The sequence below is a fragment of the Colletotrichum godetiae genome (assembly GCF_030913485.1).
Source record: "Colletotrichum godetiae strain CBS 193.32 chromosome Unknown BDP55scaffold_22, whole genome shotgun sequence".
Classification (NCBI taxonomy): Eukaryota; Fungi; Ascomycota; class Sordariomycetes; order Glomerellales; family Glomerellaceae; genus Colletotrichum; species Colletotrichum godetiae.
This window is the reverse complement of record NW_026851270.1, coordinates 501,527-522,782: the sequence shown is the minus strand read 5'-3', so window position 1 is coordinate 522,782 and position 21,256 is coordinate 501,527. Positions and strand designations below refer to the sequence as shown.

The window sequence follows — 21,256 nt, the reverse complement described above, 5'->3', positions numbered from 1 at the left end:
CTGCCTAATTCCGTCTCATTTCCTTGTTAGGCTGCAGCGTCGAATTCATTACCATGCCTCTCGATCAGTCTTCGCCAACCGTTGGCTTCTGTTACTACGTTTCATGGCAGTCACTTTCACGTTGCATAGAATGGACATTGAGAGTTTGTTGAAACCGGCAACTTATATCTACAGAACCAGGTGGCCAAGAGCCTTGCCTGATGCCTTGAGAGAGAGAAAGTATTTACATGAATTCCGTACTTCTTCCTAGTACTTTCCAACCGGGGACGCAAACATCCCACGGCCGGCAGCGCTGATTGCAGCAATTCTCACACCACTATTACCGACAACTAATAACTTAGAAAGAGAGGGTCTGGCCGGCGGAGGCGACGACGGAGGCCTTGACCTTGGCAGAGCCGAGCTTGGTGTAGGAGTAGTCGGGCTTGGAGAAGGTGCCAGCAGGGGCGTCGTTGGTGGAGCCACCGAGGTCGACGTCGGAGACGGTAGCGTAACCGGTGGTCTTGGAGTCGAGGAAGGTGATGGCCTTCTTGACGGAGGAGAAGACGGAGGACTCGACGAGGACCTGGGCGCCCATGCGGGTGTTGACACCGGAGGTGTCGATGCTCTCCTCGTAGTTGTTGAAGATGTGGACGTTTCCGAAGCGGACGGAGGGGACACGGGAGCCAATGTTCTTCCAGTAGTTGTTGGCGTAGGTGACGTAGAGCTTGCCAGTGTCCTCGGCCGAGTTGGAGTCGGAGTGACCGACGAGGGAGCCCTTGTAGTGGTCGTGGAGGTAGGTGTTGGAGACGGTCACGGCCATGGAGGCGTGGGTGATGTCGAGGAGACCATCGTAGTAGTCCTTGCCGTTGTCACGGTCGGAGGAGAGCTCGCAGTGGTCGACCCAGACCTTGGAGGAGGCCTGGATGCCGATGGCGTCGCCGTTGTCCGCGAGGACCTTGCTGATCTTCATGTTGCGGATGATGACGTTCTCGGCCTTGTTGATGTACAGACCGACACCGGTGAGGGAGGAGCCCTTGGCACCGACGATGGACTTGTTGGAGCCGACCTTGACCTTGGTGGCGCCGGTGATGGCGCCCTTGACGACGATGACGTTCTTGTCGGAGGAGGTGGCGGCGGCGGTGAACTGGGCCAGGGTAGAGACGGTGGTGGTGGTGCCGCCGGAGCCACCGGTGGTGCCGGCGCCGTATCCGACGTCGCAGGCGTCAGTGATGGTGGCGCGCTTCTCGACGGCACGGGGGTCGACGGCGGAACCGTCGACGACGGTGGGGGTCGGGGTGGCGTTGGCCAGGGCGGCCAGGACGGCGATAGAGGAGGCGAGAGAGAACTTCATCTTGACTTCTTTTGTGTGAATAAGCTGGGAGCTAAGTTGTGGTTTGGTTTTGGTAGTGGTGGTAAAAGAAAATGGAGTTGACGATCTACGTCGAACGAAGGTATTGGCAGTGAGGTTTTACTGAGAGAACGAATGCAAAGAGCGCGAAGAGCTGAAGGACTGAAGAAGTTGGAAGTGAAGCGGGATGAAGATCAAAAGGATATGTGAGTGTGAGGTCGGAGGAGGATGGTTCTTAAGTATTCAGAGCCAAGACATCTCTTGGCTAAGCTTCTGTTGCCAAGGGCCAAGACCCTTTCCTTTGGGCTCTCTTCTGGAGAAACTCGAGCAAGCCCTTGTCCTGCAAGTAGGTACTGTTCATGTCTTCCCTTCTCTGGGTTCAGTTCTGGGAGACTCCCGGAGGAGGGGGGGGTGATTGCTTGCGTACGCGTGCGCATCTTGGCACATCCCTGGTCTTGGCGAGGATCATGGTGGTATTGGAGGCCACGAGCGGGACCCAGGCCGAGCAGTATGGTAGAAGGAAGGAGGAGGCTCTCGACGCTTTGGGGCTTGGCACTTGCGTGGTGCCTTGCCTGGGCCTGGACAGGCTGGGCCAAATGTTGGGAGGTCCTTGGCGGAGAGAGGTCGTGATGGGTGCATCTGTGGGTGGAGAAACAGTCAAGAGAAGGGGCGAAGGGGAAGGGGGGGTGTGGGCTTTGGGATACAGATGCTACGGGATAGAGTACATTCATTGATCACGCTGCTCATCGCGTCACGCGCAGGGATGATGGAGAAGGTTGGCGGTAGGAAATACACTACGTAGTACGGATACATAGGGCGGGAAGGGCAAAACATGACAAGAGCTTGTAGTATATTGAACATGAACCTGAAAAGGAAGCACTGGGACAAAGCAGAAGACCCAGAAAGGGACATGCCGGTTGCCCTCGAGCATGAAGCACGGGCGACTCAATGTCACGGTGGCAGTGAAGCGGTACCCGGGGCCTGCGATCTTGAACTTGAAATCGCACGAATAGACGGGACGGAAAAGGTTGACCATTGGGGACCATGTGGTGGTGTGTGGTGGTGGACTGGTGGTGTGGTACGAGCTGAGAGATGGTGGTTCGTTTGTTTAGGGGAAACGCAGGCCAGGAGGTGTTTGGTCGATATTCCGCCAAGACACAGACTAAGCCAGTAAGAGCGAGTTGACGTTTGGAAACGAGCCAGGGTATATAGAGGGATGTGGGCTTCGAAATGAAGCCAGGGGATGATTGATGGGATGAAAGAAAAAAAAAGAGACGAAGGCGGACGACGTGTTACAGGGGTGTGTGGAGAGGAATGGAACATGGAGGGAGTCCGAGAATATGGGACGGGTTGTAAGTATCGTTGAAACTCGAGGAGAATATACTGGAAGGATTTCGATGATGATTCCTTTTCTTCCCTACGGACCATGGTACCTGTCCGTACGGATACCCTCTTCGGCTCTTCCTGCTCACGGATCAGATTATGGCAAAAGGGGGGAAGAGAACGGGGGGCACTGGGCATCGGATCAGGCCCAGTACCGTGGGTGGAGTTGTCAACCATCGGAAGAGCCTCAATACTGGTTCCCCGGGGGCAACGTCAGTTACCCGGGTCCAGGGCATCAAGTCGATATTTTCGGACAAAAGCAGAAGAAGAAAACGCACTCGAGGCCTCCGTAAATGGGTCCCCTTCAATCACGGCAGTCGCTCAATAGTGCGGGTTGAGCAAGTTTGGGTCCGAAAGGGGGGATAGAGGCAGAAAAAAAAAAAGAGTCCAGAAAAAAGGTGAGTACGGAGCAGGTGAGCAGAATTTCAGGATGTCCCCCCATATTCTGCAGGCTTGCGGACGTAGTTACCCTTTCTTCTCCTAGGTTTTTCCCAGAATATTCACCGACGGAGTTGAACAACTTGATCCAACTCCCACTTACCGCAGGGTCCAGTTGTTTAATCGAGTTGGTGGTTCCGGGAATGGACAGAAGAAGACCGTAAGACGAAGGCGCTAGCTGTAATGAGGAAGTCGTGTCGTCGGTTGTCGAAGGGCCAGGGGAGGGGCGTGTGGTCGTTTACGTTGGTTCCCTTTCTCGTCCTGTCGTTCCCGCGTTCGGAGGCAGACCCGTCAACCGGAGGCCGGAGGATGGAGTTGGTGGACTCATGGTCTATGGAGACTGAAGAGAGGAAGTTCTGGGTCGTTGTCGTCGCCGTTGTCGTTGGGTCGGCGGCTCGGGGGTCAGGCGACCGGGGGATGAAGATGTCAGGGATACCGAACGGGAATGGCTCGAGTGGGGTTGATGGTCCCGGCGTATATTAAATTTAAAATCAGGTAGAGTTGTGGGGGCAAGGATCTGTCTCAGATAAGGTATTTCTCCGTCACCTAGCGTTAACTCGTGGCGAGCTTGACTCTTCTGATTTGGGTATCGACTCTTCAGTGTTGTAACTGAGTACGGATATTCTTACGCGGAAGCTCTCCAGAGTCATGCGAGACTCTAATTAGTAGCGCTACGTAACTAGCCAACTCCCTGACACCTTCGAAAGGCTTTACGCCGGCAATATCTGTACAGCCAACTTGCACATGGAGTTCGTCTCTGCGTCTCTATGCCCGGGCCATCTCTGAGCTTCAGGTTCAGGTTGTCGCACCAGTCAGAACGCCTCTCTCGCAGACTGCAGTCTCTGCGGCGAGGGATGCGTGGGATATGCAGGCTGTCACTCCCGTCATTCAACTGCCAGATTGTCAGCCAACCCTGCCGCCGGAGCGTGGCGCTTATTGTCCGCAGCAAGCAGCAGCAGCAGCAGCAGCAACAACAGCAGCCCGCATTTACACTACGCAAGCTTCAAGCAAAGCAAGGCCTACGAATGCCCAGTTGGGATACCTATACTCCCCGCTTCCTTTTTCTGCCTGCCACGCTTGCGCAGCAGTGCCAGCAGCAGGCCAGCCAGCCAGCAGTTTTGTGACTTGTCATCAGTGGTCACTGCTCACAGCGGGCTACTCCGTACTGAGTGTCGGAGACTCGGAGCCTGCAGTTCGTTTCTCCCTGAATAACTAGATCGTGGAGAATACGGTGGAGCTCTTCACAGGATTACAGGAGGTTTTTCTCTCTGCATTTCCCCCCCTTTTCCCCCCTTCTTGGGTGCTGCTGGGTCAACTGGTCTTGCTGGAGAAAGAAAGCGCGGAGACCTGTCAGGTACTGAACTGCCGGGCCTAACCTCCATAGAGGACATCGGACTGTGGAAAGCTTGATGTCGTGAGATGTGTGCCGGAGCCGAAGGCCAGCAACCCGGACTCGGTTCCCGGAGTTCAGTACCATTATTTGGGTTCAACTATTCCTCTTGGTAGGTGCCTCGAACTACTCGATAACTCACAGCTATGAATCAATAGCAATTGAGTTCAGCAAAAGCCAGAGAAACTTCAAGCAACCACGTTTTTGCTCCCTCTTCCCGGGTCTGGGCACTGGCCTTGTCGGGACGCGCAGGCTACAGCTGGGGCCTCGATTTGCTTGGCGTGTTCCGCACCATTGGACGGGGGAGGGGAGAACGTCACACGCCCCTATTTTCTATTGTCCTTTGCCACGATTTGTTAATATGGCCAACCGTCCTGTTTCAACGTCGGCCCGGAGATTGGGTAGGCAAGTCGCATATTGCACAATACTTTTATTGAGTACCAAGCCTTTTTTTGATTTCGAAGACGAGGTTCAAAGGGAGGCAAGAGTTGCGCGGCCTGGGCTCTCTCGGAGTCTTGGGACTTTGGAAAGCGGCAGAGGAATGCGGCCTCTTTTTCTTGGCTTTCGCGAGGCTGGAATGGGGGATCACTATTCCGTACCGTCAACTACCTTACGGATACCAACTACCGCTATCAGTGTATGGGGCTGTATGCTAAAGTTCATGTGGTTCATCCTATTGAGTCTATCTAGCAGTCTACTGAAGCCGTCCGTCCCGTTCCCCGATGCTTACTTTGATATTTGCCGTCTTTGGGGTCTGATCTCTCGTCTTTGAAGCCGTTCGTTCCGTTCTCCGATGCTTATTCTGCCGATGTCGTCTTCTCCCGGCGCCTACCTTAAATTCTAGCGCCTCAAACCTTGATGTTATGTTGGCGCTGGAGCTGCCAATTTTGGAACGGAATGGAAGTCGTCGGCGCGTACCCGGATTGTTCCCTGAAATGGATTTGCTGCTCCAGTTCTACTCCTAGGCCCCCCTGGTAGGGGTGTCCATCTCGAAAATATGAACCCCTTACGTCGGGAGGGTCTTCATAGCAGTCCCTCATCCTCGGATGGGCGCACAACACACGGACCCAAGTCAACCCAAGTTAAACCCCACCGGCCGATCCTGACCGCTGAACACGGCGTACGGAGTACTTCGGACGATGGATCAGTGATGTTCGGGGAATCGGGGGTGTAGTTTTTGGTTACACTGAGCAGTGACAGGTGACCTGGAGTTGTTGTCTCGGCTGTGTGGTTGTTCACTGCTCCAAGCCGGTGGGAGGTTTCTCTCTACTGCATACTCCATGACCGGACTCAGAGTCCACGAATAAGGAACAAGGTCGCCAGAACATCCATAAAGCAGGGCCAGATCATGGATGTGCACTACTACGGACAAGAAGGGGCCACCAGTCAGAGTATCGAACATTGACGTACTCTGTAAACTTGCTAGTGAAACTTGCGTAGATTGTTGCTTATTGGCGACTAGATGGGAACCCCCGCCCCTCTCTGCCACTTTATTCACGTCTCCAGCAATCATTTGCGTTTCCATGCGCCGCCCTGGTCGCCTGGTCTGAGCCCTGCACCAATGTGACAATACACCTTTTACAGTATGTGTATCCGTACCGTACTCTCTGTCACTTTGAGGTATGTGAACTTGTGAAGTGATCAAGGAGTGGATTATGAGGTAGACAACCCAAAATTGATTATTGTTGTGCTACCATTGACGGGAATCCCAAAACGAGCCTAATTAACCTCGTGCTCCCGTCCCCCCCCTCCTTCTTGTAACTTGTCAGCCAAAACCCACACCGATCAGCGCATTTGCCTTTCTTTAGGTGGGATTTCCAAGTCTCCAACAAATGCGATTCCCACACCGCAATGGCAGTCTCTTGCGCATAGTGTAGATGTCATGTCGTCGTTCCACCACTCAGCCTTCTCACAGTAAATCGATCAATGCCAAGAAGCGTTGCCAAGACGGGTATCTCGGAGAGTTGGCAGTTTCCAACCCTTGGCTCCCAAGACTTTTTTTATTTATTTTTTTCATGGAGGAGAGCCTTCAGTGCTGCAGAGCGTTGATCTTCTTGGCTCTGCTGTGTTTCCCCCTGTGTTGTTCAAATCTCGGCGCTCAGGAACAAGTGGCGAAGCCAAGAAAGACGTGCTTCTTTCCCGCTCCCGTGCGCCGCGCGGGCGAAAGGTTCTTCTGGGCACAGAAGACTTGGCGGGCGGTACGAGCCTGAGTGAAAATTCCTTGGTTGAGGAAAATGGGCTGGGCGCATTTCAATGCAACCTCCGCCCATGAGCCCTCGAGCCTTGAGGAGGTTCCGCGGAATCCAGGATTGTAGTGTGGAGTTCGCCTCTTCTCTTTTTTTTTTGGGCCTGTTAATATCCTCAGAACCGCGGTCTCTCGGTGCGAGGCAGAAAGTCTCTCTACCTGCCATGACTCTCGAGTGCGTACACGTCAATATGTCTCGCCTGGTTCGTTTTCGTTCAATTTCTCCTCAAGATCCATGGTGGAATCTCTGCGCCCGACAGGTTGCGTCCCCGTGATGGATGATCCTCATCCTCCCCATGTTGAGAAGTTGGGAGGGGAAGCGCGGCGTATTACCCAATCTCGTTGCCGTATGGCAAACATATTGGTTTTCGCGCTCTCCACATCTTTCGAGTCAATTAATTTGTCTAGTCCATACGACGTTATGCGTGCGCCCTTCTTCTTTCTCGAGGCGGTCAACAACCAAAGTCGGAAGGAATATTCATCAAACGTGACAGTCGTAAACGGTAGACCTGGTAGTCGGCCGGTCCATTCACCTCCCCGGGACTTGTTCCTCCGGCGCAGACGGCTTACATTTTTCCGCATCGGTGTCGGTCGCCGTCGCCGAAGCGTCTTGGTCATTTGCATCCTCGTGCATTGTCGATGCGTTGTCCGACGACCGCGCGCGAGCCTGTTCCGCCGCCGCGAGCTGCTCACGCTCTTCCATCGTGAGATCGCTCTTTGCGGAACCGATGCGAACGAGAGCGTAGAGCACCAGCGCGACAGCAGCGACGCCGGTGGCAAGCCAAAAGGCCGCCTGGTAGCTCTTCTTGAGTCCCAGGCCGGTGGTCTCGCCGACCACGACGTCGCCGATGCCGAGGAAGAAGCTGATGCCGAGAAACAGGAGGCTGTTGATGAGCGCGCCGGCAAGACCCTGGCGGTGGCTGGGCAGGTTCGTCGTGATGAAGACGTTGCTGACCGTGTAGGTAATGTCGATGCCGATGGTGCCGCAGATCATGGCGGGGAAGACGTAGGCCCAGTAGTTGGGGTTATCCGGCATGATGGCGAAGAGCAGCACGCTCAAGAGGTTGCCCGTGCCCGAGATGGCGAGGAGGACTCTTCCGGGGAGCAGGTGCAGCGTGAAGCCGCCGACGGTGCCGATCATGATGCCGCCGACGATGAGGGGCACGTACCACACGGCCGTCAGCAAGGGCGACATGTGCAGCACTGTCTCGATGTAGAAGCTCGAGTAGAAGAGAAAGAGGCCGAAGGTGCCGTAGGCGAAGAAGAGAGCGGCCACGAGCGTCTTCATGGATTTGGGGGCGAACAGGTCGCCTGGCAGCAGCGGGTTCGCGGAGACGCGGCTCTCGACATACCACGCCGCGACGAGGAAGACGACGCCTAGTATGAGAGTCACGAGGATCTGGGGGCTCGCCCAGCCTTGCGGCGCGTGCGAGCTGTCGGTGATGGCATAGACCACGAGCAATAGGCCGGGGACGATGGTCGCGGCGCCCCACCAGTCCATGCGGATCTCCTGGCGCTTGTCACGGTAATCGCGCGGGATCGTGATGAAAGACACGGCGGCGATGACACCCAGGACGATGCTGCCGAGCCAAAAGTACCACCGCCAGTTGAGGAACTGGCCCGATACACCGCCGATGAGGATACCAAAGAAGAAGCCGATGGGCGCAAAGGCGCCGTACAGGGCGAAGACGAGGTTTTTGCGGGGCCCCGGGCGGTAGATCTTGCCGAGGAGCATGATGCCGGCGGGAAGGTAGGCGGCGGAGCCGAGGCCTTGGAGGGCTCGGCAGACGATGAGCATCATGTAGTTGTTGCTGAAGCCGGCGACGAGGCACCAGATGAAGAACCAGGCAAGGCCGACGTTAAAGGTCAAGTAGCCGCCGTACATGTCGCCCAGCCTGCCTAGCGGGAGGAGGAATGCGCCGGTGACGAGGGAGAAGACGCTCGAAGGCCATGTTTGGGAGGCGGCGGGGATATCGAGCTCTTCTGCGAGCGGCGGGAGGATGATGTGGAAGCCACTGACAAAGTATTCCTAGTTGTGGATTAGAAACTACGCTTTGATGTAGAGTGACTGCATGTAGAGACTTACAGCCATCAACATGGATCCCAAAAGGGAAAAGCAGAAGCCCAGTTCGGCCCATTGAGACTTGAAGACGGCCGGCCGTTGTCGGCCGAGAAACTCGACATCGAACTCGGTGGGTTGGCCGCCGGAGCCGGCTTCCCGGTCGATGTCGTCGTGCTGTGTCATTGGTCTTGTGCGCTATGTACCTAGCGGGTATAAAGTAGTGTACAGGTACAAAGAGTCTATTGGGGGTGTATCGTGAAGATCATCTAAGTCATATAAACACAACGCTTGACAGTAGGAGAACCAGATTCGCATGGGATGCATCGCAATGGGTCCCTCCAAGATCTAAATACCAGCCAGGAACAGACCATCGATCCATCAAAGAAAAGTCCTCTGACGCAGAGAATTTCTAATCGGGGGTGGCCTCTGGTGTGGAGAAATGGAGACATGGAGCAAAAGGAGCGTCAGGATTTGCATCTGGCCTAGGATCAACGACCAACGACCAGCGCCGGGAAGAACAAACGAACCCACGGGCCTAGATGGGGCACCGTCGTCCCAGATGTCCAGCTTGGCTCTCTCAAGGTTCCAGCCCGCGGGGGGAGAAGCGTGGAAGCCTCACATGGCTCATGGCTCGGAAAGCTGACAAAAGACAAGTCGTTGGAGCATGGCGTGCGCCTTGGCTGCCCTTCTCGGCAAAGAACTGCCACCGTTTCGGGTTTTGGAACACAGAGTTTTGGGTTCCGATGTCCTTTGTTGCGTACTTTGCTCTAGGCGAAAAGTGCTCGAGAATTGCTAAGCTGTGGCTAACTAATACTGATTGAGTCAGCTCGAGGGAGGAAACTTGCGCAGATGAGACGGAAAATGGATCGAGAGAGCATTTGCCTGCCGGGGCTCGGCCCAGGGTCCTCGATCGCTTAGTTTGCCTCTGATTGGTATGCGACCTGCAATTCTGCTGCTTGGTGACGACCGAAATGACGCCCTTGGTATGATGACACAATACGGAGGTGCGTCTCAATAGTCCTTGCAGTCGCTGCCAAGCCCCAGACCCACAATTACTGCCCATCTGAACCAATAAGAGCCTAGGGATTGATCTTGACCCACTTTACTTATTTTCCCCCCAGCACTGCCCATAGCAACGATTTTACCCTATATACCGCCATTACGATACTACTATTAATCCTACAATAATATTAAAACCGCTAAATCGCTACTTACTACGTTGCTCTTTTTTCCTTAATATGGATCCTAAGATGCCGATAAAGAAGAAGCTAGATCCAGGCGTCAGGGTAGTGATTCTTGCTTTACGAAGTCGACTTATTAGGTAGACTACTGAATAGGTCTCTTAGGCTCTAGAAATTCTAATTCGAACTATTTACGACGTTCTTACCTACGTAAAAAAGAACAGATTCGACCTAACTACTCCTACCTTCTCGATTAAGCCCGCCTATTATAAAGATACCCCCTAAAGTGGCCGTCTAACTAAATAGATAAAAAAGGTCAACAATACCGTTATCCGTAAAGTCTACTGCGACCGGTATAAGCATGAAAAGAACTGTACTGATATTGCTAGGGACTTATTAAAAGACGAGGGCATTAACATATTTATAATAACTATTTAGCAAATCTTTCGTCATTATAGCTTTTATAAGACTAAATTAACCTATAAGCCAGGCTTAACGAAAAAGATACGGTAAGAGCGACTTAAATAGTACTTTAACTACTAATACTAGACCCTCGACGATTAAAAGCGGGTTATATAGTTAGACGAGACTACGGTTACCCTTAACTACCGCCGCAGTAGTTATAAGCTCTAGTATTACCTAGACGAGGCTTATTTTAGATAGTATATATGAGAGAGGTAAAAGGGTTATTCCGAATTTATATTTTAGGGGTCTTTTTTATATAATTTAAAAGGGCCGTGCTACTGTTGGATTCCTAAGACTGTTACTAAGAGGAAGGTTACCGACGTAGTGATTACCGAGCTTAACGTAGAGCTCGAGCCCGTTCGACGTTAATAGTAGGAATTCGAGAGTAGTATAGAGCAAATAGGCTTATAGAACTAACCGGGCCGTAAACCTTAATTCAATTAGAATATAAAGTCGGGTAAATTAATACAGAACGGTAAGGGCGGAATTAACTAGTACAGATACCGTAAAAAGATCTTATTATCTAAATTATTCCTTTATATTAAAAGATTACTTAGTAATTTAATCGTATAAGAGGATAAAGTACTTACTTACGACCATTACTTTACCTATTATATATATAGCCTTTTCGAGATTATAAAGCTTTTCTAGCCGGGTAATTTACCTGACCTTAATCCTATTAAACCTTGTTGGCCGTGGATAAAGAGATAGACTACCAGGAAGGGGGCGCCTTTGTCACGGGCCAAAGCAATACGTTACTAGTAAGAGTACTGGAAAATATTACCGTAAGAAGAGATCTAGAAATAAATAAAAAGGGTACCTTACTATATCTAATAGATAATTACCCTAGAGGGCGGCAATGAATATAAAGAGGGTCGTCGGGCTGGATTATACTGTTAAACGACTACTAATTAACCTTAATTGACGACTTTTTATTGCTAAATTGATAATAATTACAGTAGGTGGAAGTGGCCGAATTCTGCCGCTTGTATATACCCTAGCCAGCCCTTTGTCGACTCCCCTGTCTATGGCAGGGGTTGGTCTTGGCAGCAACTGCAAGGACTATTGAGACGCACCTCCGTAATTCAAGGTGTCAATGGAAGGTGTGAAGGGCTGGAGTGCTGGACATGGCGAAGATGCGAAAGTTCTCTCCGAAGTGAGGTGCGTTTGACACATCCTTTCTTCTGGTTGGTTCTTTGTTGCGACATGGAACGACAATTTGTGGGGTTCTTCAGACGCAGCAGACCACATTGAGTCTAGTACATCTGTCAAGAAGTGGTGACTCAGCAAAGGTCAAACTATTTGACGAACCAAGCGTCGACTATCCCGTCCGTGCTCCTCGGCTTCGAGAAGAAAATATGGAGACTGCAAATGCACGACTTGTGGCTTGGCTTCCGGATTAAGCCTAGTGCTCCATCTTATCGGTTCTTATCGGACGGCATCTGTGTGCCGCTGACTTCGGCCACCGAATCGAAGCTTCACGATTCCCATCACCTCAACCTCCAGTACCGGCAACAGCGTCACCGCCATAACATTTCCAATCGCATTTTACTACTATCTACAGGGCTGGACTACTGGAGTCTCGGACTCTCCATCCTCCGCATGAAACTGTCGCTCAACGTCACCCACCTTATCTGCCAACCCTCCTAATCTTCACCCAATCTGATCTTGTCTCCCCCTCTAAATTGGCGCAAACGAGCCCTCTCTGACGCTCATCTGCCATTCTGCGGCCTGCCATCCATCCCCGCGTCTACCAACACAACAGGACCCCTCCGATTACCAATCTTGGATCTGCTTGTCATGCATGTCTTGACGCTTCTTTTCTCCATTGAGGCAGTATCTGCGTCAACCGAACCACTGCCCGGTCACAACCACCGCTTCCCATAGAAACCACTACCAAGATCCTCTCACCAGCCGCCTCGACAACCGTCCAACGCCCATTGACTAAAGCAAGCTTTGTCTGACCCTGTCTGTTTTACGTTATCGTTACCACAAAGACAGCTTACTTCCGTTTCTGGATTCGATCTTGCGCCTTTGGGCCCTTGGGGAGACGACGGGAACCTTACCCACCGCCCGCCGAGACTCGAGATTACCTCACTCTAGAGTCTAGAGCCTGGATACCGCGCACACGCCCGCATCGCCGGTCGCCCACTCTCGCACTCGCGCTGACGCGCACCTTGAGAGCCGCACCTGCGGCTACCTGCAACCAGCTGCAATGTCCCGCATCGACATGCTCAACGCCCCGACGAAGCCATGTCACAACTGTCGCCGCCGCCGCCTCCGCTGTGACCGCTCCTATCCCCACTGCCACAAGTGTACAGTCGGCGGGCAGGAATGTCTTGGCTACGGGAAGCTCTTCCGCTGGACAGAGGGCGTCGCCAGCCGCGGCAAGCTCGCCGGCAAGACCTCCATCACCTTCTCGGCCGATACCACCACCAGCATGATCCCGATGTCGCGGACTTCCACCCTCGAGCGCAAGCCCTCAGCCTCAGCCTCTTCTTCCCCCGCTTCTTCCGCTTCGGGCCTCCAGCCCCAGGACCCTTCGGCCTCTGCCGAATCTGCCGAAAACGACTCCACCGCGCTCGTCGTCTCTGCCGTCCGGCCCGCCGGCACCGAAACCCAGTCGGCACCCTGGACCCTCGTCGATCCTCTCTTTCAGGGCGTGGAGCATCACTACCGCCACTACCTCTCTTACTGTAATATTCACACCTCCTGATCCAATCTCTCGGGAAGACGCTAGAACGGCTAACTCGGTCGCTTCCGCAGTCACCACCCGCGTCTGTAGGGATCTCGTCTCCTGGGACCTCCCAGACAGGAACCCCTTCCGCTCCCTGATCCCGTTGACCAAAGCACACCCCTTGCTGCAGCACATCATCGTCGCCGCCTCCGCAGCCCACATGTCTAATCTGTCCCGCGCCCTGTCCTCAGATCCAGAGTCCGATCTAAACGCCCGGCAAGCCTTAACCGATGCCCTGGTTGCCAAGCACAAGGCCCTGCGCCTGCTCTCCTCAGCCTTACAGGACATTGGCGGCGTCGGCGGGGACGTGGTACTAGCTTCCGTACTCTTCTTCGTCAACGTGGAGCTGATTGAGAGCGGGCACGGCGGCTGGAAGCCCCATCTCGAAGGCGCGGGCCGAATCATGACCTTGTTGAACCCCGCCTCCACCGCAGATGTTGCCCTACGAGATTATGTTATGTCGGATTGCTTCATGTGAGTTGATGTGTCTGATGTTGGGCAACGGAAATTATCTAGGCTAACACTGTTCACCCTAAGCTATTATATCTTGGCCTCTGCCTTCAACCAGGAGACGCCAACTGCCAAGTCGTACTACCAAGCCTCTCAGGCCTCTGCGGTTCTTGGCAAAGCTACTGCCAACAGCTATCTCTGCTGTCCACCTGATGTTTTGCAGATTCTCTTGGCAGCATCACAGCTGTCGAACCAGCCCACGGATGACCTTGAGTCTGCGGCATCCATAGCCCAAGCCGCGGCGCATCTGCTCGAGCAGGCTTTGTCCTTCGATACCCATGACTGGGCGTATGAGCCGCGTACCATTTCCTACTTTAAACACATTCCGGTCGAAAGTCGAATCCATGCCGGTTCCGCCCACAGGCTTGCTGCATGCTTGTATATCCTACATGCCCTCCCGTCCGCTTCGATACTGGTACCCGTCGACCGCGATGAGCTAGACAGCCAGATGTTCTACCACCTCTCATGTATTCACGACGAAGACCCTAATTTCAAGGCGACGTGTTTGCCGACGTTTATTGCTGGTGCTGGGACCACTGATCCGGAAAGACGAAAATGGATTCTCGATCGGCTGAAGAGACTCATGATTGCGACTCCTTGGGGCTTCATCATGACCGCCATGGATACTTTGCAGACGATTTGGAACCTCGAGGAGTCTGTGGACCCAGACACGCAGACGGAACGCACCTGGGTCCAGAAGCTCAGGACTTCGAACCTCAACTTCCTTATTGTGTGAAGGGGCACAAGAAGTGGAAAGGAACTTTTGAAGCTCAACGCAAGCGTGGCCCTGCTGAGATACCGAACTGGCCGCCCGCGTCGACGAACATCAGAGCACCACTGCGACGCATCTCGGTTGGTTCTCTCACGGTATCAGTGGTCCCAAGTCCGGTGTTATAGCTGGCTGAGAACCCCCAGGCAACTACGTCACCACCTTGAGAAACTGCGAAGCAATTGTCGATTCCAGCCGCCACATAGTCGACGCTTGGTACTAAAAGGGGCTGGTCAGTTTTGGATCTTAGGCTCAAAGCTGAGAGAAACATACCAGGAACGACGGTCGGTACGTTTAGTACTCTTGGTCTCCCTCTCGCGTCGAAGATGATGTCCTCGTGAGGTACGGCGTTCAGATCGATGCCCATTTGGCCGTCATCGCACCGGCCCCAAACCAAGACTTTCCCTTCGTTGGTACAAGCAATGGAATGGTGAAGGCCGCAGGCGATGTGGTGGATCGAGTGCCCCTTGAGGCTCTTGACGATTGTCGGCGATATGATTGTCGTAAAGCCAGTATCCTCCCGTGTCGGGACACCGCACTGGCCAAAGTTGTTCAGCCCAAAGGCCCAGACTTTTCCACGGACATCGATGGCGAAGCTATGATGCGATCCCACAAAGATCTTGGCTGTCTGGTGTCTGGGTAGACCTACGCGCTGGGGGATGAGGCTCTCGAAGCGACGGCGGGCGAGTAGGCGTCTGCCTAGTTCGTTTTGTTCGCCAGAACCCCAGGCAAAGACATCGCCGTCTCGGGTGAGAGCGAGGACGTGGTTGGCGCCGCCGGCTAGTTCCACAATATTATTCAGGCCGGGAATAGGCACGGGATGACGTTCGGTAGTTTGAGGTGGCTTGTCGTATAGGAAGCCAAAGTTGCCGTCTCCTCCCTGAGGGTTGTTAGCGGGGATAAGTAGGGAGGGAAGACAAGATGATGGACTTACAGCAAAACTACCCCAGCCGTACACAGATCCTTCGGAAGTGAGAGCGAAGCATGCGCTATTAGTCGTCGCAACCTGGACGATATCGAGGTCATCTTCGAAACGCACCGGCCCAGGTGTACTCTCGAACGGATCCAGCAAGTCTTGCGGACCCTCCTCTGGTGCATCTGAGGGCTTTACTCGACCCAGTGCCCCGTCGTCGTTGACACCCCACGTCAACACCTCGCCGTCGTTGGTGAATGCGGCGCAATGCATGCCCCCGGCGGAGATCTGGACAATGTCATAGGCTTGTAGAAGCTTTTGCGCACGAGGTCTCGGGGCGCCGGTGACACGGGGGCCGAGGCCTAGTTCGCTGTTTTCGCCGCTTCCCCAGACATTGACGTCGAGGATTTGTGTAGGTCTCTCGGGGCGTCGGTGTTCGTTGTTGTGTGCTTGATGTCGGTTGTTGGCTGCGCGAACATTCTGTGTGACTGTTAACAGCATTGGCGTTGTGGTGTTGTGGTGTCGTGTAAGCCGAAAGCTGCTTTGGTGGAGTTAAACCAGCTTCAAGACTGCTGAGTAAATTGCGGTGGAGAAGTCGCTATCTGAACTAAAAGTCTCTCCAGATATACTCCAGTCCTTCTTCACTCTTGATACTAGTAGCAAGCAAGACAATGTTCCGCGAAAGCTATCCATCGCCAACTCTTGGGCGAAGTTGGACCTCTTCTTGTATGGCAATCCAGAGTCAAGACGCTTGGACCATTTCGAGCAGGAGGTCACTCGGCTTACCTCATCCCGCTTAGTCACTCGGCATTCTGGGCCACCAAGGCACAGCTGGTGCCTGGTGGTGCCTGGAGCCATTGGCCAATCATTGTCGAAGTCTTCATTTGTGGTGCAGGCAGAGGATGAATCCTTTGCGAATGGGGTGATGGATTAGTCACTTGGAACGACACGACAGTATACATGTATTGATAAGCGTGTGTTCAATTGCGAGTTTATTTGGACGTCGATGAAGTTGTGTGGCTTAGGCCGAAGAGGAGTGAGATTGTCCCTTTTCCTCAGTACTTGACGCTTCCTCTCAAGAAGGCGCATGGTGTTTTACGGTAAAGCAGTCTGGCAAAATAGAGGTCTGCCTTTCTCGGTACTGAAGAAGACAATCAATCGGTCGATCAGTTTCTCTCATGATCTTGGGGCAGTTGGCAGGATGAATCCGAGTACTTCACCCTCTTCTCCAGAGAATCTCTTCTTCTAGAGCCGCAAAACGTCGGTCCCGGTCACTACCGAAAACCTTATTCTCTGCGAGAATCGTCACTGTCGAACAGTGCCATCCTTGTTTGGAGGCGGATTGCTCATTGACTGGATGAACGGGAGGGCCGGCCGGTGGAGCCTTCTCCCTTTTGCATGAACGAAAATAAACACTGAAAATACGAGCTTCCAGCGAACCTTTTTTGTAGATCAATGGAGGCTTGGAGGGGACCAAGACCGCCAAGTTTCCTTGTTCCCCGTAGAAATCGTATATTAATATAGGAAAGGAGTTCCACAACAACAATAACAACCCCAGTATGTCGGCGGAAGTGATCTCACCGCATGAATTGACTTAAATACTCGAGAACACCCTCTTCTTCAACGTAGACATTCGATCCTATTCCCGATACTCATTAACTAGTCCAATAACATTCGCCGACCACCTACGACATCACAAAATGCAGCTCACAACCCTTGCCGCCGCCCTCGCAGCCCTCGCCGCCACCGCGACCGCGACACCAATCATGGGCACCATCAAAATGTTCTACGACGCCGCCTCCGATTGCACGGGGAACCCGCTGCAGATGGAGACGGGAACGCTGCGCGGGCAGGCCATGGCGATTCCGCCCGATTATGTTGGACAGTGTCACCAGATTCCGGTTGGGATTGATAATTCTACGTATAAGAAGTTTTCGGCGAGCGGGCTTACGCCTGTTTTCAGCTGTGAGTTATTGTTTGTTTCTGGGGGAGGGAAAGATTGAGTGGTGAATGAGTGGTTTTGCTGACTTGGTGGGAATAGTTGAGTTGTATACGGATGCCGAGTGTCAGAATCTGGCGACGAATGTGTCGAATGTTTGCGTGCCTGATGTTCATTCTTATATTGGTCGTCGCTTGGATGGAAACTGAGGGTTGGGCATCGCGAAGCATTAAATGATAAAAGCATATGATGAGGTCAAACTCGACAGTATTTGGGGACGAATTCCCGCCTTGAGTCCGAGTCCAATTCCGATTCCGCGAGGAGACGTTTAGAAGCCGACGAGAGTGTCCTTGAAAGGCACAGGATGGTCTCCACAATGTTGAAAATTGATCTGGGTGGACGACTTTGGACTATGAATTGCTGGCTCTGCTTAAGGGCAGAGTTGTGTCGACGTTTCCCAAGCTACCTTAATGAACAACGCAATGAACTCTTTAAACAAGAAGAGAACTTGTTTCTGCCTATTTTCTTGACTAGTCTTCGATTATTCGCATAGTGAAGATAGGTTTCTCACAGCTGCTATAGGATTACTTTTCTTCTTGGGGGGATATAATTGCGGTGAAACTAGACTCAAGGAATGGAAAGGATTGGCAGATCAATCAGCGGCAAAAGGATATGTGGTTACTTTCACTTTAGAACCTTCCTATATAAGGTGACTTTCGATGTGAGGCATCTACTGCCCTTTCCTTCTCAATACTAGTACTTCTAGGCTTTCGGCTGTGGAAACTCTTCAACCACCACCGCCGGACCACCCACGTGGAACTTATGCACCGCTTTCTTATCCAAATCCACAAACACCTCATACGACCCAGGATGCAGCACTCTGTTCCCCAGTTCATCGACCCGTACCAGACGTTCCACGGTGATGACGACCTCTTTCACCGCCGCCTGGCCGGGTTGGATACTTCTGAAGCGAGTGTATCCCGCCAGAGTTTTGAGCGGCCTAGGTTCGGGACCGGCATCCGATATGAGGAACAGCAGTGCCACGTAGTCCGAGGCGACTTTCCCAGTGTTGGAGACCGTCACGGCAACAGTCAGCATTGATCTCTCCAGAGTATTTTGCCACGATGGGACTCTAGACGCGTCCTCGCTGTCTTCTAAAGGTGTAAACTCTCCAGTTGAGGTAATAGCAGGCTCCTGAAGCGCTCTGAGCTTGACGTCAAAGGTCGTATAGTGCAAGCCGAAGCCGTACGGCACGGGCGTCTCGCCGAGGTACCACATATACGTCCGCCCGAGGCCCGAGTTACCCGGTACCGGTCGAAGATTCATATCCGTCGACGGGACCGCTTCGTTGTAGATCGCCGGGTACTGCGTGACGGATAACCTCCCAGACGGCGCCTCGCGCCCAAAGAGTAAGTCGAAGATGGCCTTGCCTCCGGACTGGCCTGGGTATCCGCCCCAAAGGATCGCGCTGATGGAACCACTGGCCAGGAGCTCCGTATCGTCTACTTGTCCGCCGCCGAACTGAAGCACGATGACTGGCTTTCCGACCTTGGCGAGAGCGCGTAGGAGCTCAATCTGAGGTTGAGGCCAAGCCAGTGTTTTGCGGTCGAGTGTTTCAGCTTCTAGGGTGTTGTCGACGCCGCCCGCGAAGATGACCACGTCTGCCTCCTTGGCTGATTTGAGCGCATCGGAAAGCGAGTCATCCGAGTCATTGATCTTGGAGCCAAGGGCATACGTGAAGTCGAGTCCGAGATCTTGAGCAGCCTGGTACGGGGAAATCAAGTACGGCGCCGGACCGTAGTAATTACCCTGCATTTGCGTCGTAGCTTTAGCCCAAGGCCCAACAAGCGCAAACTTCGTGTCCGAATCCACGGACAGGGGCAGGATCCCGTCATTCTTGAGGAGCACTGAGCCCTCGACGACCGCCCTGTACGCGAGCTCCCGCGCCTCCTTTGTGTCGACGTCTCGCCAGAGCAGCGATCGCAACGGCTGTTCTCGCGCAGAGTCGAACTGGCCGACGGAGATGAGCGCCGTGTACATCCTCGTCAGTGAGCGATCAACCTCCTCTTCGGAAATGAGAGACTGGTTCCACGCCAGTTGTAGAGCCTCGGAGCCGGGGAGGGCGTTGCATTCTAGATCGGTGCCGGCTTTCATTGACCATGCGGCGGCGTGTCCGAGGTCTGGCGCGTAGTGGTGGTACGAGACCATGAGCGCGACGCAATCGCAGTCCGTAGAGACGTATTGGCCCTCGCCTTTCCATCGCCAATGCTGCCGGAGGATATCCTCCAGCAGGTACGCATTGGCGCATAGTGGGGTGCCATTGATGCCGTTGTAGCTGCACATGAAGGAACCTACGTTCTTCTCGACGGCGCACGTTTTGAAGGGCGGGAGGTAGTACTCTGAGAGGTCCTGGGTTGTGATGATTGCGTTGAAGTCGGCGCGGTCGACACCGTTGTAGTGCTCAAAGTCGTTTGCCGCGTAGTGTTTGCATGTTGCGATGAGGTTTTTGTTGGATGGGTCAGAGGATCCTTCGAGGCCTGTGAGCATTGCCGCGACGTAGTTTTGGAGGTGAAAGGGGTCCTCGCCAGGTGTCTCTTGGCCGCGTCCCCAGCGGGGATCTTTGAAGGCGTTGATGTTTGGAGACTGGACTCTGTCAACATCTGATCTGAATGGGACGACTTTAAGTCTTCACTCACGTAGAGGTCAAGTCCGGATCTGCCATTATTGTTAAACGCCCTTGCCTCCTTGCTAACCACGGCCCCGATAGCCTCCACCAACTCATCATCAAAAGCCGATCCAATGACAATCGGCTGCGGGAACGATGTCGCGTAGCTGAAGTTGCCGCTTTCTGCAAACTTTGTGCCCGGCGACGACGCGACGCCGTGGAGGCCCTCGGACCACCACTCATACGACGGGATCCCGAGTCGCGGGATGCCGGGCGCCTCGTTGACGAGATTATCCAGCTTCTCCCATATCGTGAGCTCAGCTACCAGCGCCTTGGCGCGTTGGTTCGCAGAGAGGCTCTCATCGCACACATTGATGGAGCAGAGGGGGTCCCGGGTGCAATCCGGGAAGTTGCTTGTGCCGGCTCGGGGGTCCGACGCGGGCAGTGGGGCGAGACAGGCCCGGGATGTAAGTGGTTTCTGCTGGTCTGATGGACCCGACCCGGCTGCCAGAACCAGGATGGTCCCGGGTAGAAGAAATAGATGATTTCTGATGAGTGTGTACATCTTATGAGCTACACGTACATGGTGTTTACATGAGAAGAGGCTGAGGTTCGGACTCCCTTGCAGATCTGATCGTTCCTATCTTTACCCCGCGTCGGATGCGGGGCATACCGCTCTGACCGTATCATATCATCCCCTTGTAGAGATCATCCTGCTTTATCTAAACTCATTGAATATTTCTATCGTGGATGCAATCACTTCGAGAAGCTATGTTGAACCATAATATGAAGGACGATGAGGACGATGAATCAAAGGGGCCGGGTTGCTGAGGCGTTGTACACGACGGCTACGATCGCGGGTGGACATGAGTATATTCATCCGTTTAATACAATATACCACGACAGAATACCTTCATGTACCCCTCCAAGCCTGTTCCTGTCACCAGCACAGCAGGCGCCTTCCTAGGTCGGTTGGTTAGGTTAAACTGGCTGGGTAGTGGAGTGATTCAAGGTCAACATCCAATTACGCCCACAGCCTACTCGACGACAGACTACGAGTTCGAATTCGATTCCCAGCATGAGCACCAGAGATGTAATCCCAACCGGGGGCTGAACTCTTTTTCATATCTAATCAAGGCTGAGCTTGTACCGAATGTCACTGATGTGCCTTTGATTTAAATTGACTCGGTCAAATCTCGTATTGGAGTGTGTATTTTGCGTGATGTTGACCT

At 53.4% G+C, this 21,256-nt stretch overlaps 9 protein-coding genes across 9 annotated transcripts; 3 read left to right on the top strand and 6 right to left on the bottom strand.

Annotated features, from left to right (window-relative positions):
* Positions 1–81: 81 nt before the first annotated feature.
* On the bottom strand, positions 82–1,426 carry BDP55DRAFT_161737 (pectate lyase B). The gene has a single exon (XM_060565690.1). The coding sequence runs from the start codon at positions 1,328–1,330 to the stop codon at positions 338–340; it is 993 nt and encodes a 330-aa protein (XP_060429288.1). The 5' UTR covers positions 1,331–1,426; the 3' UTR covers positions 82–337.
* A 742-nt stretch (positions 1,427–2,168) lies between these two features.
* Positions 2,169–3,109, bottom strand: BDP55DRAFT_161726 (uncharacterized protein). Its single transcript, XM_060565689.1, has one exon. The coding sequence runs from the start codon at positions 2,885–2,887 to the stop codon at positions 2,279–2,281; it is 609 nt and encodes a 202-aa protein (XP_060429287.1). The 5' UTR covers positions 2,888–3,109; the 3' UTR covers positions 2,169–2,278.
* A 3,142-nt stretch (positions 3,110–6,251) lies between these two features.
* On the top strand, positions 6,252–6,904 carry BDP55DRAFT_161696 (uncharacterized protein). The gene has a single exon (XM_060565688.1). It carries the CDS (start codon positions 6,416–6,418, stop codon positions 6,746–6,748), a length of 333 nt encoding a protein of 110 aa, XP_060429286.1. The 5' UTR covers positions 6,252–6,415; the 3' UTR covers positions 6,749–6,904.
* A 408-nt stretch (positions 6,905–7,312) lies between these two features.
* Positions 7,313–9,028, bottom strand: BDP55DRAFT_632450 (major facilitator superfamily transporter; the record flags this gene model as incomplete). Its single annotated transcript, XM_060572425.1, has 2 exons — positions 7,313–8,812; positions 8,870–9,028. 2 exons carry the CDS (start codon positions 9,026–9,028, stop codon positions 7,313–7,315), a joined length of 1,659 nt encoding a protein of 552 aa, XP_060429285.1.
* Positions 9,029–9,225: 197 nt separating this feature from the next.
* BDP55DRAFT_161693 (uncharacterized protein) lies at positions 9,226–9,997 on the bottom strand. Its single transcript, XM_060565687.1, has one exon. The coding sequence runs from the start codon at positions 9,906–9,908 to the stop codon at positions 9,423–9,425; it is 486 nt and encodes a 161-aa protein (XP_060429284.1). The 5' UTR covers positions 9,909–9,997; the 3' UTR covers positions 9,226–9,422.
* A 2,427-nt stretch (positions 9,998–12,424) lies between these two features.
* On the top strand, positions 12,425–14,491 carry BDP55DRAFT_161662 (fungal-specific transcription factor domain-containing protein). Its single transcript, XM_060565684.1, has 3 exons — positions 12,425–13,187; positions 13,258–13,702; positions 13,766–14,491. Exons 1-3 carry the CDS (start codon positions 12,707–12,709, stop codon positions 14,472–14,474), a joined length of 1,635 nt encoding a protein of 544 aa, XP_060429283.1. The 5' UTR covers positions 12,425–12,706; the 3' UTR covers positions 14,475–14,491.
* A 17-nt stretch (positions 14,492–14,508) lies between these two features.
* BDP55DRAFT_552833 (regulator of chromosome condensation 1/beta-lactamase-inhibitor protein II) lies at positions 14,509–15,921 on the bottom strand (the record flags this gene model as incomplete). The annotated part of the gene is made up of 3 exons (XM_060569243.1): positions 14,509–14,726; positions 14,781–15,387; positions 15,442–15,921. The coding sequence occupies 3 exons, from the start codon at positions 15,919–15,921 to the stop codon at positions 14,509–14,511; spliced, it is 1,305 nt and encodes a 434-aa protein (XP_060429282.1).
* Positions 15,922–16,982: 1,061 nt separating this feature from the next.
* Positions 16,983–17,855, top strand: BDP55DRAFT_161665 (uncharacterized protein). The gene is made up of 2 exons (XM_060565685.1): positions 16,983–17,385; positions 17,462–17,855. Exons 1-2 carry the CDS (start codon positions 17,121–17,123, stop codon positions 17,566–17,568), a joined length of 372 nt encoding a protein of 123 aa, XP_060429281.1. The 5' UTR covers positions 16,983–17,120; the 3' UTR covers positions 17,569–17,855.
* Positions 17,856–18,121: 266 nt separating this feature from the next.
* BDP55DRAFT_694214 (glycosyl hydrolase family 3 N terminal domain-containing protein) lies at positions 18,122–20,714 on the bottom strand (the record flags this gene model as incomplete). The annotated part of the gene is made up of 5 exons (XM_060577322.1): positions 18,122–18,144; positions 18,166–18,193; positions 18,215–20,002; positions 20,056–20,528; positions 20,675–20,714. The coding sequence occupies 5 exons, from the start codon at positions 20,712–20,714 to the stop codon at positions 18,122–18,124; spliced, it is 2,352 nt and encodes a 783-aa protein (XP_060429280.1).
* Between the last annotated feature and the right edge of the window lie 542 nt (positions 20,715–21,256).

What these genes read in the sequence shown, in the direction of transcription:
- BDP55DRAFT_161737 (XM_060565690.1), bottom strand. Translation starts at nt 1,330, where the DNA reads ATGAAGTTCTCTCTCGCCTCCTCTATCGCCGTCCTGGCCGCCCTGGCC.
- BDP55DRAFT_161726 (XM_060565689.1), bottom strand. Translation starts at nt 2,887, where the DNA reads ATGGTTGACAACTCCACCCACGGTACTGGGCCTGATCCGATGCCCAGT.
- BDP55DRAFT_161696 (XM_060565688.1), top strand. Translation starts at nt 6,416, where the DNA reads ATGTCATGTCGTCGTTCCACCACTCAGCCTTCTCACAGTAAATCGATC.
- BDP55DRAFT_161693 (XM_060565687.1), bottom strand. Translation starts at nt 9,908, where the DNA reads ATGGGCAGTAATTGTGGGTCTGGGGCTTGGCAGCGACTGCAAGGACTA.
- BDP55DRAFT_161662 (XM_060565684.1), top strand. Translation starts at nt 12,707, where the DNA reads ATGTCCCGCATCGACATGCTCAACGCCCCGACGAAGCCATGTCACAAC. An exon ending in CCGCCACTACCTCTCTTACT is followed by an intron (nt 13,188 to 13,257) that starts GTAATATTCACA and finishes TCGCTTCCGCAG; the next exon opens with TCACCACCCGCGTCTGTAGG. An exon ending in GTTATGTCGGATTGCTTCAT is followed by an intron (nt 13,703 to 13,765) that starts GTGAGTTGATGT and finishes GTTCACCCTAAG; the next exon opens with CTATTATATCTTGGCCTCTG.
- BDP55DRAFT_161665 (XM_060565685.1), top strand. Translation starts at nt 17,121, where the DNA reads ATGCAGCTCACAACCCTTGCCGCCGCCCTCGCAGCCCTCGCCGCCACC. An exon ending in GCTTACGCCTGTTTTCAGCT is followed by an intron (nt 17,386 to 17,461) that starts GTGAGTTATTGT and finishes TGGTGGGAATAG; the next exon opens with TTGAGTTGTATACGGATGCC.